This window comes from Melanerpes formicivorus, unplaced genomic scaffold (genome assembly GCF_026170545.1).
Source record: "Melanerpes formicivorus ecotype bairdi unplaced genomic scaffold, bMelFor1.0.p_v2 SCAF_19, whole genome shotgun sequence".
NCBI classification, from domain to species: Eukaryota; Metazoa; Chordata; class Aves; order Piciformes; family Picidae; genus Melanerpes; species Melanerpes formicivorus.
In genome coordinates, this window is record NW_027142371.1 from 15,316,545 (window position 1) to 15,332,588 (window position 16,044).

Genomic DNA, 16,044 nt, shown 5'->3' on the forward strand with positions numbered 1-16,044 from the left:
TCTCTTCAGAGCCTGCCCAGAGGAACCTCTGCAGGGCATCCTGCCTGGTTAGCCCCAGCAGCAGATGGCTGCTTGCTGCTGAGCACACCACACCACTTTCTACAAGCACAGACAGCTTCCAGGGCTGAGGATTAGAGGCACTTCTCCAGGCAGCAGAGAGAGGATGTCCTGCCTGCTGGGGCACTCTGAGCCTCCACAGCTTGCACCCTGACTGTCTGCTTTGGGTCTGAGCAGCCAAAGGTTGCACTCCTTGCAATAGTCCTCTCCTGTTCCTGGGAATGAGAAGCTTCCCAAATGAACTCCCAGTGCCACCTTGTCCTCCCCCCTCTGCCAGGGCCAGCCTGGCCATTCCATACCAGTTCAGAGCAAGCCCCTGCTTCCCTGGCTCCAGATTCATGGAGTCACAGAATGGTTTGGCTTGGAAGGGACCTCAGAGATCAGCCAGCCCCAGCCCCCTGCCAGGGCAGGGACCCCTCCCACCAGCCCAGGCTGCTCAGGGCCTCATCCAGCCTGGCCTGGAGCCTCTCCAGGGAGGAGGCAGCCACAGCCTCCATAGCAGGGGGCTGGACTGGGATGATCTTGAAGGTCCCTTCCAGCCCTACCCATCTGTGATTCTGTCATGCCCTGAAGGCTGCAGCTGGAAGCAGCCCCACTGGAAGAGCTGCACCAAGATGTCCACTCTCAGCCAGGATCAGCTTTCCCTCCTGAGCAGTCCCTGGCAAAGAGCAGTAGTGATGGACTGCCTGTCCTTGGCTGCTGCTGCCTGGGGGCAGTCACTGCTGAGGCAGAGCTGCTGAGAGTGCCCTGGGAGGAAGCAGAGGTGGCTGTGGTGGGAGAGCAGAGAGGCTGCAGGCAGAGCAGGCCTGTGTGATTAGCTAGATTATGCTCCAGGATCATCAGTCTTTGACCTCAGCACAGGGACTGCTGGGGTGGAGGGGGCTGGGAGCAGCCTGGGGGTGGGAAAAGGCTCTCCTGGAGGCTTGTGCCTGCTGTGTGTCTGCCTGAGGGATTTCTGTCCTTGCACTGGGCTCAGTTGTGCCCAGCTAAGGGAGGCAGTTGTGTTCTGCCCTGCAGCACTCAGATCGTTTCCCTCTCCTCCAAAAAGCTTTGGGCAGCTGGAAAAGGGAAGAGTTGCCTTCCCTGCCCTCAGACCTTCCACGCTGGGGCTGCACTTTAGGCTCCTAGCCAAAGCATTAGGCCTCTTATTAATGAATGATCACAATAATGTGCATCTTTCCTGTTGGGCAGCTGTCATCAGAGCTCAGCAGAGCTGCCACTGACAGCCTGAGTGAAGGTAGATGACAGTTTCCTAGGTGGAAAGTTTGGAGGAGATGCTCTCCTGGTCCCTGCTCTGGAGGAGATGCTCTCCTGGTCCCTGCTCTGGAGGAGATGCTCTCCTGGTCCCTGCTCTGGAGGAGATGCTCTCTAAGGTCCCTTCCAACCTAGGCCACTCTAGTTCAGCTGGTGTGTTCCCCTCAGAGAAGCTGGACACAGTGTCCAGGGCTGAGCTGGTCTAAAGCTGGGGAGGCCAAAGGTGGAGAGTAGCTACCAGTGAGCTCAGGTGAGCAAGAAGGTTGCAGCCCCTCCATCCCTGCCCTTGTCCCCAAGTCACACTGGCAGATGATGCTCCCCATGGGCTGGTGCAGGCAGGGCTGACTGTTCTGAGGTGTTTCCCATCCTGAGGTCACACCAGGGGCCAGGCAGTGCAGGATGTGGTGCCTGAGAGCCTCCCTTCAGGTGGCCTGTTACAGGCTGCAGTTCTTGGCTTGTTATGCAAGGTGGAGGTTCAGTTAGAAGGGGCTGCTGCTTTAAATACCTCTGCCAGAGGCTCCCTAAGCTGCTGCAGGCTGGCTGTAAAGCCAGGAGCCAGAAATAGCCAGGAGCCTTCCCTCAGTGCTCATCCTCACTGCAGTGCTGCCTGGCAGGGGCTAATCTCCTCAGGACCCCCCAGCTGCTGTGCTGTGGCACAGGGGCCACCTCCAGGGCCTCTCACACCTGGCTTGGGAGCAGGAGGTTAATCCCTGGTCACACAGCATGGCTGCCACGAGAGATGCTCAGTGGCTGCTCCCTGGCTCCCAGTCAGCAGAGGGGAGGTGTCCCTGAGGGGCCAAGGGTGTCCTCATGGGCTGCAGAGTGACCCCAGCTGGGTGGCCCAGGGAGCCTGCTGGGCCTGGGGGCAGTGACAGGGTGGGGGGCTGGGGTTTGGGGGGGGGGAGGTGTGTGGAGCTTTGGGGGGTGGGAGGTGTGTGGGTTTGGGGGGGTTGGAGGTGTGTGGGTTTGGGGGGGTGGGGGGTGTGTGGGTTTGGGGGTGGGAGGTGTGTGGAGGTTTGGGGGGTGGGAGGTGTGTGGGTTTGGGGGGGGGGAGGTGTGTGGGTTTGGGGGGGGGGAGGTGTGTGGAGGTTTGGGGGGTGGGAGGTGTGTGGGTTTGGGGGGGTGGGGGGTGTGTGGGTTTGGGGGGGTTGGAGTTGTGTGGAGGTTTGGGGTTTGGGGTTTTTAATGTAACAGAATGTCTGCAATAGGAAATGGAAGTCTCAGAATGGTTGGGGTGGGAAGGGAGCTCAGAAGGCCCTCAGGGTGCTTGTGGGTGGGAAGGGAGCTCAGAAGGCCCTCAGGGTGCCTGTGGCTGCCTTGCTGGCAGTTCAAGGCTGCCTTTCAGTGACAGTTCCCTGAGGCTTGCTCCTTCTGACCTCCCCTACCCACTGAGCCTCTTCAGGGCACAGGCAAACCCTGTGCAAGATGAGTGCTCCCCCACAAACTCTAGCTTTAAGGATGGTTTGGTGACTCAGCTCTGCACTGCTCATTGCCTAGGCATTCCTTCAGCCTTGTTTTCCTCCTGGCAGGGCCCAGCTGTGTCTCTGCAGGCAGCTGAAGATGGCAGACCAGAGGCAGCGCTCCCTCTCTACCTCTGGGGAATCCCTGTACCACGTGCTGGGCTTGGACAAGAATGCTACTTCAGATGACATCAAAAAGTCATACAGGTGAAGGGTCAGGCTTCAGACCTGCTCCCCAGCAGCACAGATTGCCTTGGGTCAGGTCCTGAGCAGCTGAGCTGGGCTTGGGTTGGTTTGTTCAAGCCCCTGCTGACAAAGCTGGGGGCAAACCCAGCAGGGAGAGGCAGCTGAGCTCTGGCTGAGTGCAGTGAATCCTAGATCTTCCCTCTGGGCATGGGGAGGGCAGGGGCCTGCTGGGAGGCCTTCATCTGAAGCTGAGCAGAGTTTTAAGTTGTTCCTGTGACACAGCCTTGTGTCCCCTGCAGGACCACAGCTCTGCAGCACTGCCCAGAGAATCCTGGAATGCTTTAGGCTGCAAGGGAGCTCCAAAGGTCAACCCCCTGCCCTCAGCAGGGACATCCTGCCCTGCAGCAGCTTGCTCACAGCCTGCTCCAGCCTCACCTTGCACAGCTCCAGCCATGAGGCCTCAGCTCCCTCCCTGGGCAACCTGCTGCAGGGTTCCAGCAGCCTCCTGGGGCACAACTTGCTCCTCACCTCCAATCTCAATCTGCTCTGCTCTCATTTCAAACCCCTGCCCCTGGTGCTGTCCCTGCAGGCCTTTGGGAGCAGTCCCTCTGCAGCCTGCTGGGAGCCCTCAGGTTGAGCTGGACACACAGAATGGCTTCCCAGTGACCAGATGAAAACAAACAAACAAAGGAGCCTTCCAGCACCCTCCCTTCCCACATGCCCCCAGAATCTACTTCAGTGTCACTGGTTCTGCACCTCCAGCATGGTCTAGGACCCTGCAGAGTGCCTTGTGCAGTGGCAGTGTGTGCAGATGACAACTAGAGGTCAGCAGCTGCCTTCACATGAGGATTCTCTCTCTCCAGTTGCTTTCTTTCAGGCTTTTAACATTTACCCAAACTTCTTTCCCTGCTGTGAGGACAGGCTGAGGGCTCTGGGGACATTCAGCCTGGAGAAGAGAAGGCTCCAGGCAGGCCCCAGAGCAGCTGCCAGTAGCTGAAGGGCTACAGGGTTGGAGGTGAGGAGGAAGTGCAGCAGGAGGCTGCTGGAACCCTGCAGCAGGTTGCCCAGGGAGGGAGCTGAGGCCTCATGGCTGGAGCTGTGCAAGGTGAGGCTGGAGAAGGCTGTGAGCAAGCTGCTGCAGGGAGGATGTCCCTGCTGAGGGCAGGGGTTGGGCTGGGTGAGCTCTGGAGCTCCCTTCCACCCCAACCCACTCTGTGACTGCAGCATTCTGTGGGTGCTCTGCAGCCAGGCTCAGGGCCTGAAGGGAATGTTCAGGTTAGCAACTATGAAACATTTTACATTGCAGGGTGTGAAAACCTTCCTTCCTGGTTCATGTGCAGCTGCTCAGCCCTTCCTGACTCCTCTGCTCTGAAGATGTGTGTCACAGAGTGGGTTGGGTGGGAAGGGAGCTCCAAAGGCCACCCAGTGCACCCCCTGCCCTCAGCAGGGACATCCTGCCCTGCAGCAGCTTGCTCACAGCCTTCTCCAGCCTCCCCTTGCACAGCTCCAGCCATGAGGCCTCAGCTCCCTCCCTGGGTGCAGTGCCCCAGCAGCCTCCTGGTTTCATCCCTAATACTCACTTTTAATCCCCTGGGTAGCTTTGTGCTGTTTTCACTCCCTGAGTGCAGGAAGCCACCTCTGGGAGTGGTGCTGGGACTGAAGAATGGCAAATGGTGCAAAGCTTTGGCAGAGAGAAGCCAGAGCTTGCCCCCAGCCCTGGCAGGGGCAGCAGCTGCTCAGTGCTTCACCTGACCTGGTGCTGTGGGAGAGCCTGGGGGCTGTCATTTGGCTGTCAGAGATCCAGCAGGGTCTGGGGAGGTTGTGATCTCCTCACCTCCCAGCACTCTGAGGCATTTGGGTCTGGGAGGTCCTTTCTTCCTGCCCAGGACCTGGTGACTAACCCCAAGTGACTGCTGTGGGGTTGTGCTCAGCTCTGCAGAGGAGCTGTGGCAGCCTGGCTGTTAGTCAGGCTTTGGGTCTGTGTCTCAGGCTTGTGGTGTGGCTGCTTCCTTTCCCTGTCCCTGGCAGCTTGGGCTTTGCTTTAGCAGAGCCAGACTCCCTGGTGGAAATGGGTCTGAGGGGTGGGACAGGAAGAAAGGAAGGTTCAGTTTCCTTTTCCTTTTCCCCACTGGCTTTGTGAGGGCCAAGTGCAGCCAGGCTGAAGCCTGGGAGCTAAGCAGGGCCCTGCTGTAGCCTTTTGGTATCAGCTGAAGGAGAACCATCAGGGAGGTTGGATCAGAGATAGTTTCATAGTTTCATAGTTTCATTCAGGGTTGGAAGGGACCACAAGGATCATCTAGTTCCAACCCCCCTGCCATGGGCAGGGACACCCCACACTAGATCAGGCTGGACAGAGCCTCATCCAGCCTGCTCTTAAACACCCCCAGGGACGGGGCCTCGACCACCTCCCTGGACAACCCATTCCAGGGTTTCACCACTCTCATGGTGAAGAACTTCCTCCTCACATCCAGCCTGAATCTCCCCACCTCCAGCTTCATTCCATAATTTCCTTCATTCCATGAAGGAAACCACCTGGAAGTTGAGGGAGAGGCAACAGAGCTGACAAAAAAAAGCCAAGAGAGAAAAATAATCAACCCCCAGGAGCCCAAATCCCAAATCCTAATCTGCTGCCAATCTCCATTCTCTCTCTGCAGGAAGCTGGCATTGAAATACCACCCTGATAAGAACCCTGATAACCCAGAGGCAGCAGAGAAGTTCAAGGAGATCAATAATGCTCATGCCATCCTGACTGATGCCACCAAGAGGAACATCTATGACAAGTATGGCTCCCTGGGGCTCTATGTGGCAGAGCAGTTTGGGGAGGAAAATGTGAACACCTACTTTGTGCTGTCCAGCTGGTGGGCCAAGGTAAGGAGGAGGGCAGGGAGGAGGTGCTCTGGGCTGGCAGGAGAGCTGAGGAGCTCCCTTCCCACTGGGTTCAGGTTGAGTTTCTAACCTCTGTAACTGACTGTGGCCAGCTGTGGGACCCCCAGCAAAGGGACATGGATCTGCTGGAGAGGGGCCAGAGGTCATCAGGGGGGCTGGAGCAGCTCTGCTGTGGGGACAGGCTGAAAGAGTTGAAGGCTCCAGGGAGACCTTGGAGCTGCAACTCAGTATCTGAGGAGGACTTGCAGGCTGGGCAGGGACTGCTCAGGAGGGGCTGTGGGGATAGGCTGAGGGGCAGGGGTTTGGAAGTGGACTTCAGGAGGAAGCTCTGCGCAGTGAGGCTGGTGGAACACTGGAACAGGCTGCCCAGGGAGGTGCTTGAGGCCCCATCCCTGGAGATGAATCAGGACCAAACTTGCTGTGGCCCTGAGCAGCCTGATCCAGCTGGGGATGTCCCTGCTGGCTGCAGGAGGGTTGGGCTGGAGGAGCTTTGAGAGTCCCTTCCCATCCAGGCTGAGTCTGAACCTTCTCTCTGTGTTGCAGTTCAGGAGAGCTTTTTGTGGCTGTCAGTGCTGCAGGGCCTCCCAGAGCCCTCACTTCTCAGGGAAGCCTGCAGCCTGTAGTAGATTTGCAGAGGCTTTGGGAGTGTTCTCCTTGCTGATGTCTGCTGCCTGGTTGCAAAGCAAGCCTGGTCCTGGTCTTGATCTCCCTTCATGCTTTCATTTGAGTGCAACCAACCAGAGCTTCTCTTCTTCCTCCTGCTCCTGCCTTGTTCTCTCAGCAGGTTGACAAAGCCAGGAACCAGAGAATGCCAGTCCTGCAGAGCTGGACTTCTCCTTGCTGCTGGTTCTCAGCTTAAATAAACCCCAGCCAGCTCTGCCCATCTTTTCCTGGCTGTCCTGGTGCAGGAGTGGCAAACTCTAGCTGCTGAACTCTGTGGCTGCAGTTTTGCTCTCTGGTTTCCCTCTCCTGAGGCTCACACACTCAGTGGGCACAGCTTTTGACCATGTCTCTGTCTCCTCTCCCCTGCAGGCCTTGTTTGTGTTCTGTGGGCTCATCACAGGCTGCTACTGCTGTTGCTGTCTGTGCTGCTGCTGTAATTGTTGCTGTGGGAAGTGTAAACCTAAACCTCCTGAAGGTGAGGAGCAGGAGTACTACGTCTCTCCAGAGGACTTGGAGGCACAGTTGCAGTCAGATGAAAGGGGTAAGTGACACTGGGGGGTTCTGCAGTGGTCCTCAGGCTCTGAGAGCTGGGGGTGCTGGTTGAGAAGCTTGATAGGCATCAGTACAGGTCTTGGATTGTGGATGATGGTGAGGGACTGCTTGTGGCACAAGAGTTAAATACACAACAGGAAGCTGCTGGAGAGAGTCCAGTGAAGCCTACAGAGATGCTGAGGGGCCTGGAGCAGCTCTGAGAGGAGGAATGACTGAGAGCCTGCAGCAGAGCAGCCCCAGAGGGGAGCTAAGCAGTGCTCAGCCGGAGCTAAAGGAGCTGGGGGGGCAAGAGGCTGGGGCCAGGCTCTGCTCAGTGGTGCCCAGGGACAGCACAAGGAGCAATGGGCACAGAGTGGCAGCCAGGAGGTTCCCTGAGGAGAAAGTTGTTTGGTGTGAGGGAGCAGAGCCCTGGGGCAGGCTGCCCAGAGAGGTTGTGGAGTCTCCTGGTGTGCAGAGCTTCCAACCCCCCCTCCCCCCCTCCCCTCCCCACTGCATTCCTGTGTGATGTGCTCTAGGTGATGCTGCCCTGGCAGGGGGGGAGGGCTGGCCTTGGATGACCTTTAAGATCCTCTTTCAACCCCTTTCCATTCTTCTGTGTTTTCTTCTCCTGGGTGCCCTAAAACCCTTTTGTCTTCCCTTTCCAGAGGCCTCAGACACACCTATAGTGATCCAGCCAGCATCAGCCACAGAGACAACCCAGCTGACAGCTGACTCCCACCCCAGCTACCACACCGACGGCTTCAACTAGGCCGAGGAGCCCCTCAGTGGGACGGAGGAAAAGGAGTTGTTGTTATTATTATTATTAATTATTCTTCTTCAGAATTCCATGGCCAACTCAACACTAGAATCATGAACATTAGAAGTAGAGAATGGGGAGGTGGGGTGGGGAGGGGAATTCATTCTGCCCCAGCCAGCAGGCAGCTTCCAACCTGCCAGGGAGATTCCTTTTTGTAATCCCTTCAGCCTCCTGTCCCCTTCCAGTGTTGTACCTTGGTGATGAGCTGAAGTGCTGTAGCATGCAGGATTTAAAGCAGTCTGCTTAGGGTCTTCATTTGGTTCCTTTTTGGGTGCCCTCCCCCCCTGGTTTTGGTTTTTCTTGGTTGTTCTGTTTCCTCCTCCTGGTTTTTGTTCCCTAGCATGTCTGGAGCTCTGCTCAGTGTCTGTGCTGTGCTGTCTTGAGCTGTCCCTCTGATGGAGACATTCTGCAGTTCCAAGCAGTGCTACTGGCCTGAAAAACAAAAACAGACCCAAAAGCAAACCCAAAAGAGGTTTGAAGTTTGCCAGCAGTCAGCATTCTTCTGTACAGCTGAGCTCTTCAAGGCCTCTCAAAAGCTTGAGGCTTCCACTGGAGTGCAACCAACCAAATCCTTTCCTCCTCCTCCCATTCCTCTGCCACTATCTCCACGAGTTTACAAAGCCAAGAACCAAACCCCCCCAGGTGCCAGTGCTGCAGAGGTGGAGTCCTCCTTGCTGCTGGTTCTCAGCTGAAACAAACCTACCTTGGGAAGCAGACAGACAAAGCAGAGGAGAGTTTAGGGTGTGGGGAGCATTAATTGATGAGCAGCTCTTCACCTCTGAGGTGGCCTTCAGGGGTGGTGTGGCCACAGACCCAGCTTGGGTGGTGGCTATTGGGGTTCTCCCTTCCAACACAATCCTCTTTTGGGTCGGGTTTGGGTGCTTTGAAGGCCAGAGGGCAACAGTTTGTTTCCTTCAGGTGGCTTTTCTTGGGGGGTGCTGGGGTGGATGAGACACACAAAGTGGAGCTGGGCTGGTGGCTTGCAGCAGGCTGAGTCCTGCAGGGTGTGCAATGCAGGCAAGGAGGGAACAGCACCAATGCTAAGGGCAGAAATCCCTGGGGTCTAAACATGTGGCTTCTTAACCTGAGAGTTTGAGAGAGCAGTGGGGCCTGGGTGGCTTTTGCTCAAGCTTTCCTCACACACCCAACCTTTCCTTTTCTCATGAGCCTCTTTGTGAAGGACTCAGAAGGCTGCTTGAGAGCAATCCACCTCCTGTTGCTGCCTGGCTGATGTGTGCCCTGCACACCTCCTGGCCTCTGGGTTTGTCCCCACCAGTGTGCCCCTCAGAAGGGACTGCAGGGACACCACTGAGAGGCTTCCTGCACTGCAGTGAAACCAAATCTGGTTTGGATTCTGCTCTAGAAGCCAAGATGTAGCTGTTCAAAAAGCTTGTTCCTCTGGGGGGGGTGGGGGCAGCTGTTGTCTCCTTGGGCTTTATTTTGCTGTTAATAATCCTTGTGACAGAGCCAGGGGCTACAGCAGCTCCCAGAGAGCTTTGTCTTTCAGTGCTTACTTACAGCTGGTTTTGTTCTGATCGTTGTGGGTTTGTGTCACCAAGTCTCTGCTGGGTGTCCCTCCCCTGGGTGTCCCTCCCCTCCCCCTGGGTGTCCCTCCCCTGGGTGTCCCTCCCCTTTTCCTTTCCCTTCTCCCCTGTTTGTGATGTCCCCTCAGGTCCCAGGAGCTGACAAGGGGCTGGCTGGACTTCAGTGGCAGCCTTGTTCCTCCCTTCCCAGCAGACCTCTCAGACCTGATGAAGTTTGGTGCATTATTGGGAGATAACTTTTCCCTTCTTTTTCCCCTAGCTGCAGAGGTCTCCTGGGTGGCCTTGAGGACAGAGTGGTTTGGCTCAAGGTTCATAGAATGGTTTAGGTTGGAAGGGACCTAAAAGATCATCTACCCCCTGCCACCCCCCTGCCAACCTTCCCCTAGATCAGGTCACTCCAGGCCTCATCCAGCCTGACCTTGAACACCCCCAGGGAGGGACCCTTATTTAATTCCAAGCCTTTGCTTGACCCCTTGGCAGTCTTTTGGGCTTAAAAATGGATGTCACATTGGTTGTCCTTGCTGCCTTTGCCTGCAGCCTGTGCTTGGGGAGCTGCAAGCCTTGAGCCCCCAGTGCCACCGGTTCAGGTCCCCCTTTGCTGTGCAGGTGATGCTCTTGGTTAAAAGGGATGAAGTGCTGGGGCTTGGAGCTTTGTGAGGGCTCAGAGGGGCTCAGGAGGAGGAGGCTGTTGCCCTGTGTGCTGCAGTTTGTTGCCCTCCATGCCACCCTGCTGACACACAGCCAGTGGAGCAGGTCTGACCCCCCTGGGCTTCTCTTCAGTGTTCACTGGGAATTAGCTCTCAACCCCTCTGGGCTATTGCCACTGGAGTGGAAGGGCTGGCAGGAGGTTGTGGCTCTGGTGTGTGATGCCCCAGGGGTCACTCCCAGCACCAGAGGATCAGAGGAGAAGCTGTTGCCTATATTCTGTGGCAGGAGACAGCATTTGCTGGCTCAGGCCTCCCTTGGCAAGGCCTGAGCCTGGGAGCCCACCCTCCTCCCAGCTGGGGCTGTGGGGGCTGTGTGCACGCTGCTGGGAGCTGATGCTGCAGCAGAAAGCAGTCTGAGACACCCCAGTGAGGAGGAGTGGTAGGAAAAGAGGTTTGTAGATGAACATTCCTGGGCCCTGGAGCTGTTTGAAGCTTGCCCAGCTCCGACCCCTGCAGTGCAGATCCTTCCCTGTTGGCATAGCTGCTCTTGGCCTGTCTCTGCTCCAAGGTGTCCCCTGCAGAGCAGAGCTGGTGTCAGCAGGACACCTCCTGGGTTCATCCCCGCTCTTCCCACTCTTTCCTGCTCCTGTAGGTGAGCTGCAAGTGAGCCCTGGCCTCTAGCATGAGTTGCACTTCCAGATGGCCCCCAGCTAAGTGCAGAGTTGTGCTGGGAAGAATGGAGAGCACCCTGCTGCAGGGGGCCCTGCAGGCACCACAGCCCTCCCCTGGCTTCACCTGCAGAATGTTTCCCTCCAGACTCCCCCTGGGCACCTCTGGCCTCCCCGGTGGGCTGCCAGGGTTAAACCCTTAGGTTGTTGTTGTCTGTCTGTCTGTCTTGTTTGTTACAAGTTGTGTTTGTCCTTGCAAGTTGCCTGAGAGCTCTGCCTCAGTGGGACCTCCTCAGCACCTCTCCCAGCGCCTCCTGAGAGGGGGAGGCTGATCTGGAGAGCTGCAGGCTGCTGTTCAGGAGCGCTGCCGAGCTGTGTGCCGCGGGGCAGCCGCTGAGGCTGAGGGGGAGCAGGAGGAGCTCCTGCCGGGCCGTGGAGCACGCTCAGGTGCTGAGCCTCCTGCGGGAGGAGGTGCTGGAGCTGGAGCCCCTTCCCTCCTGGGGGTGGGGGGATCCCCCAAACACAGCCAGGACAAAGCTGAATGCAGGGGTGTTGCCCCCAGGAGATGCCAGGTCCCTTCTGCCCGCGGTGTCTGTGGGGAGTTGTTACCTATTTGTCTGTACATACATTTGTTGCTGTCGACCTCCCTGCCTCTGGGGGTGGGAGGAGAGTGCTGCTGCTTCCTCACAGTGATGCTTTAGAGCCATTTTAGTCTCCTCTTCAGTCTCCCCTTTTGGGTTTGCAGCCTTTTCACACTGCTTTGGCTATCAGTGCTCATTGTCCTCAGCAAGTGATGCTCTGAGGCTCGGGGCAGGGGCTGTGGAGCACGGCCTGCACTCAGAACACAGAACACAGAACCCCCCAGGTCCTGTGGCAGGGAGGGGTCAAACCCCTGTGTGCCAGCTGCTAAGCACCACAGGTGTGGTGTGTCTCCACAGGCACTCCTGTCCCAGCCCTGGAGGGGGTGCAGAGGGACAGCAGTGTGCCCCTGGGGGGGTTCTGGGAGAGCATCTGTCCCCTGTGCACTGCTCGGGCAGGGGGCCTGCCTCTCTCAGCTGCTTTGTGCCCTGTGGTGGTGTTGGCATTGCCAGGGGACTGAGGAAGCCTGGCTGGACCCCTGGGGCTGCCAAGTGTGCTTGTGCTGTGGGGTTTGCCTACCCACTGCAACCAGTGTCAGCCTTGTGTGGGACAGGAGGCTCTTGCCAGGGGCTCAGGGAGGCTCTTGCAGCCCCCACCTGGTGTCTGGAGTGCTGGATGCTGTTTAAATTCACATTGCTTAGAGCACTGAGAGAGAACCCCCCCAGCAGAAGTGCTTAGTGTAAGGTTGGCATAAACTCAGCCTGCTTCATCAGCTGCTGCTGCTTCTCTGTCTGCCAGTGGGGCTCCCCTGGTGTGCAGTGCATCATGACACCAACAGCTGCTCCAGGTACCTCGAGAGGAGCAGGGCTGGGCACTGACAGGGTGGCAGGAAGGCAGGCAGTGGCCCAGTGCTGCCAGAGCCCTGCTCTGCTCCACAGCCTGCAGCTGGAGGCTTGTCCCAGGGCCTGGTGAGTTCCCCAGCCCTGGGGTGCTGCAGAGCTGGGCAGGGGAGCTGTGTCTCAAACCAAAGGCCATGAGGCTGGAGTGGAACTCAAATGGCAGTGCTGCCTGCAGGGTTGTTGAGGAGAGAGAAGCAGCTGGGGATTGCTGGTGGCTCCTTGCTGTGTCTGTGCAGAGGGAGCTCTCACAGGAAATGGCCAACCCTTCCCCAGGGCTGCTGCTGCCCCCTCTGCCCCCCAGCCCGCCCTGGGGCTGACCCTGCAGCCTGCCAGCAGCTGCTGCTCAAGAGCTGCACACTTCACTTGAATTCCAGGAGCTGCCCCTCGCCCCCAGCCCCTCTGCCCAGGGCTGGGCTGTGCCAGCTCCAGCTTGCCACGGCAGGAGGGGAGCCAGGAGGGAGGACCAGGGGCCGTGTCTGGAGCCAGCCAGACCGTGCAGGCTGGGATGTGGGGGGCTAGAAGGAGGTGGGGGTGTGCCAGAAGGTGGGGACTGGGCTTGGTTGGGTTGGTTTTCCCTTGCACTGCTTTGCACCCTGTTGCACCCTGCAGAGTGGGACTCTGAGCTGGCAGGGGGAGGTGGGGAGGCCTGCTGGAGCCGGGGGTGGTGTCTGTATATGTGCACATGTGTAGATAGCTCTGCAACAGGAGCACCTCCCCTTGCTGCTGGGTGTTTGGTGGTCAAACGGGACGGTTAGGCCTCCCAGCCAGCCTGGCTGAGCCTCCTCTGTCCACAGCTGTGTTCTGGGAGGGTTTGGTTTGGTTTTGTTTTGTTGCCTCTCAGCTGCAGGAAAAACCAAACCAGAGTCGGTGGCGAAGGGAAATGGTTGTGGGAGAAGGATCCTGCTGTATAAATGAAAGGGTGTTGCAAGCAGGAGGAGCTGAGCTGGCTGGGGAGGAGAGGAAATCCTTCCTCCTTCTTCTCCCCTCCCTGCTCCAGGGAGCCTGCAGGGGAACAGTGTGCAGGGGTTGGCATGGTCCAGCCTGGGGCTCCTCCTTTTAGGCTGCCTGGGGGCTGAGTCCTGAGGGCCTGGAGTCACTGCAGGGTGTGAGGCTGAGCTCAGGTGGGGATCTGGGTGAGGGCACCGTGGCTGGGGCCAGGATCTGGGTGAGGGCACCGTGGTTGGGGCCAGGGTCTGGGTGAGGGCACCATGGTTGTGGCCAGGGTCTGGGTGAGGGCACCATGGTTGGGGCCAGGATCTGGGTGAGGGCACCATGGTTGGGGCCAGGGTCTGGGTGAGGGCACCATGGTTGGGGCCAGGATCTGGGTGAGGGCACCATGGTTGGGGCCAGGGTCTGGGTGAGGGCACCATGGTTGTGGCCAGGGTCTGGCTGAGGGCACCGTGGTTGTGGCCAGGGCCAGGATCATGGTTGTGGCCAGGGCCAGGTGTGTGGGAACCACCAGACGCCTCTGTGCAGAGCCAGAGCTGCTCCCCCCTGGAGCCTTTCCCTGCCGGGGCTGCTCCCTGCCCCGCGGAGCACCTCGGGGCTGTGCTGTGTGCAGGGGGGGGCCCGGGGGGAGTCCTTCCTCTCGCAGTGGTTTGTGTCCAGCACAGCAGGGAGCCTCTGAGGTCTGCCGAACCCTCGCTGCTGTCTGCTCGCCGGAGCCCATCGCTGCCATCCCTCCCCTGCTCTCAGCCCCACCTCCAGGGCTGGGGGTGCCCCAGGGGCTGTGCTCCCACAGCCCCCCCGAGCTGCTTTCCCTTTGCATGTGAGCAAGGCTCTGGCTGCCACAGTTCCTGCTGGGGCTTGGGGGGGCTGCTAACCCCTGTGGGAGCTGAAGCTGCTGGGGAGGCTCTTTCTGCACTGCACTTCCAAGGCGAGGTGGGGCAGGGTGAGGCAGGGGCTGGGCCTGGGGGAGGGGGGGAGAGATGGGGAAGGGGGGGGGGGAAGGTGGAGGGGGGGAGGGGTGGGGAGGGGGGGAGGGGTGGGGAAGGTCCATCTGTAAAACCAGGGGGGAAGAAAAAAAAGAGAAAAGGAATGTAAAAGAAAAGAGAGAAAAGAATGCCCAAAGCACCCCGGAAGGGAAGCCTGCCCCCCCCCCGCCTCTGGCAAGTGATGTGAGAGAGAGCTCTGTCTGTCTGTCTGTCTGTCTGTCGTGCTCCCAAGGACCTCTCTGGAGCTGTGGCCAGGAGCTGCTGTGGAGCTCTGACCCTGGGCTCCTCCTGAGCTCCTGCCCACAGCCACCCCGGGCCAGCAGCAGGAGTTCTCGGTCCCTAGCATGGTGATTTGTGTCTCGTTCTGTCTGGGTAGCAGCTGAAACAAACAGAGGAGAAGAGAAAACAGGGAAAAAGAGAAAAAGGACAAAAAAATAACAATAAAAAAAATCAAATCAAATCCAAGATGGCTAAAGGTTATCTGCAAAAAAATGACCCACCACCAAACCACCACAACCAACCCTGGACCCAACCCCACCTGAACCACAACCCAACCTGCACCCAGCCCAGACCCAACCCAACCCAACCTGAACCAAACCAAACCAACCCTGAACCCAACCCAACCTGCACCCAGCCCAGACCCAACCCAACCCAGACCCAACCCAACCTGAACCAAACCAAACCAACCCTGAACCCAACCCAACCTGCACCCAGCCAACCCTGGACCCAACCCCACCTGAACCACAACCCAACCTGCACCCAGCCAACCCTGGACCCAACCCAGACCCAACCCAACCTGAACCAAACCAAACCAACCCTGAACCCAACCCAACCTGGACCCAGCCAAACCTAAAACCCAACCAAACCTGGACCCAACCAAACCTGGACCACAACCCAGCCTGGACCCAACCAAACCAACCTGGACCCAACCACACCTAAACCACAACCCAGCCTGGACCCAACCCAACCTGGACCCAACCAAGCCAACACCAACCAACCACTGTTGTAAAATAAATGTTTTCAGTGCAGAGCTGCTGCCTGGGTTGGGTTTTCTCTGCCCTCCCCTGAAGGGTTGGGGCTGGAAGGGGTCCCTGGAGGGGGTTGGGGGAGTGTCAGGAGGAGCTGCAGAGGTGATGAAGATCTTGGTAGGCTGGGGGGCTCTGGGCAGATCCATGGAAGGGGTCCCCCCCATGGGCTGGTGAGGGTTAGGCAGGGCTGGGGGTGCCTGGCAGGGCAGAGGGAGCCAAAGGCTCCTGCTGGCAGCCGGAGTTTGCCCCGAGCTGAGCAGGGCCCAGGCTGGGTTTCTCTTTGCCTTTTCCAGGGGGGCAGCATCCCCTTGGCAGTCACCTGCTGGCCATGCTGCTGGGGGGTGGACCCTGCTGGTCTTGGGGTGCAACTGCCAGCCTGGGGCTGGGAGCAAACCCCTTCAGGAAAGCTTCCAGGGGGGCTCTGTGGTCACAGGGCTTGCTGGTGCCCAGGGATGGGGCCAGGGCCCTGGTGGGGCAGCAGGAGCCACCGGTTGGCCCCAGCACAGCAGCCCAGAGGAAAGATGTCCCCAAGAAGCCCCCCAGGGACACCTCCTCCTGAGGGGCAGAGGAAAGGGTTCTCCTTTGCCAGCCCCATGTAGAACCTGGGGGGCAGGGGGGGAGTGGGGAAGGGACAGAGAGTCAAGAGCACAGCAGTGGGGCAGGTGTGAGGGCAAGTTTAATTGAGAACAGTGAGAGCAACACACAGGGGGACAGCGAGGAGGACCCTGCAGGGCAAGCCCCGGGCACGGCTCCAGCCCCGGGCACGGCCCCAGCCCCGGGCACGGCCCCAGCCCTCACCCGGGCAGCAGCACCCCCCCAGCTCTGCTGTGCCACAGCCACTCGCTGTGGGGTCGGTCTCTTCCTCTCCCCCCTCCAATCAGCGCCCCCCCC

The 16,044-nt window shown here is 58.7% G+C and overlaps 1 protein-coding gene across 3 annotated transcripts in view; it reads left to right on the forward strand.

Annotated features, from left to right (window-relative positions):
* The window catches only part of DNAJC5 (DnaJ heat shock protein family (Hsp40) member C5), a 29,769-nt gene extending 18,350 nt beyond the window's left edge, over positions 1-11,419 (forward strand). For all 3 annotated transcript variants that reach the window (XM_068150306.1, XM_068150307.1, XM_068150308.1), the window contains exons 3-6: positions 2,841-2,978; positions 5,612-5,825; positions 6,876-7,047; positions 7,703-11,419. In XM_068150306.1, the coding sequence (XP_068006407.1) occupies positions 2,872-2,978; positions 5,612-5,825; positions 6,876-7,047; positions 7,703-7,806 (597 nt within the window). In that variant the 5' untranslated portion in view covers positions 2,841-2,871 and the 3' untranslated portion in view covers positions 7,807-11,419. The remainder of the gene's footprint in view (positions 1-2,840; positions 2,979-5,611; positions 5,826-6,875; positions 7,048-7,702) is intronic.
* Positions 11,420-16,044: the final 4,625 nt, after the last annotated feature.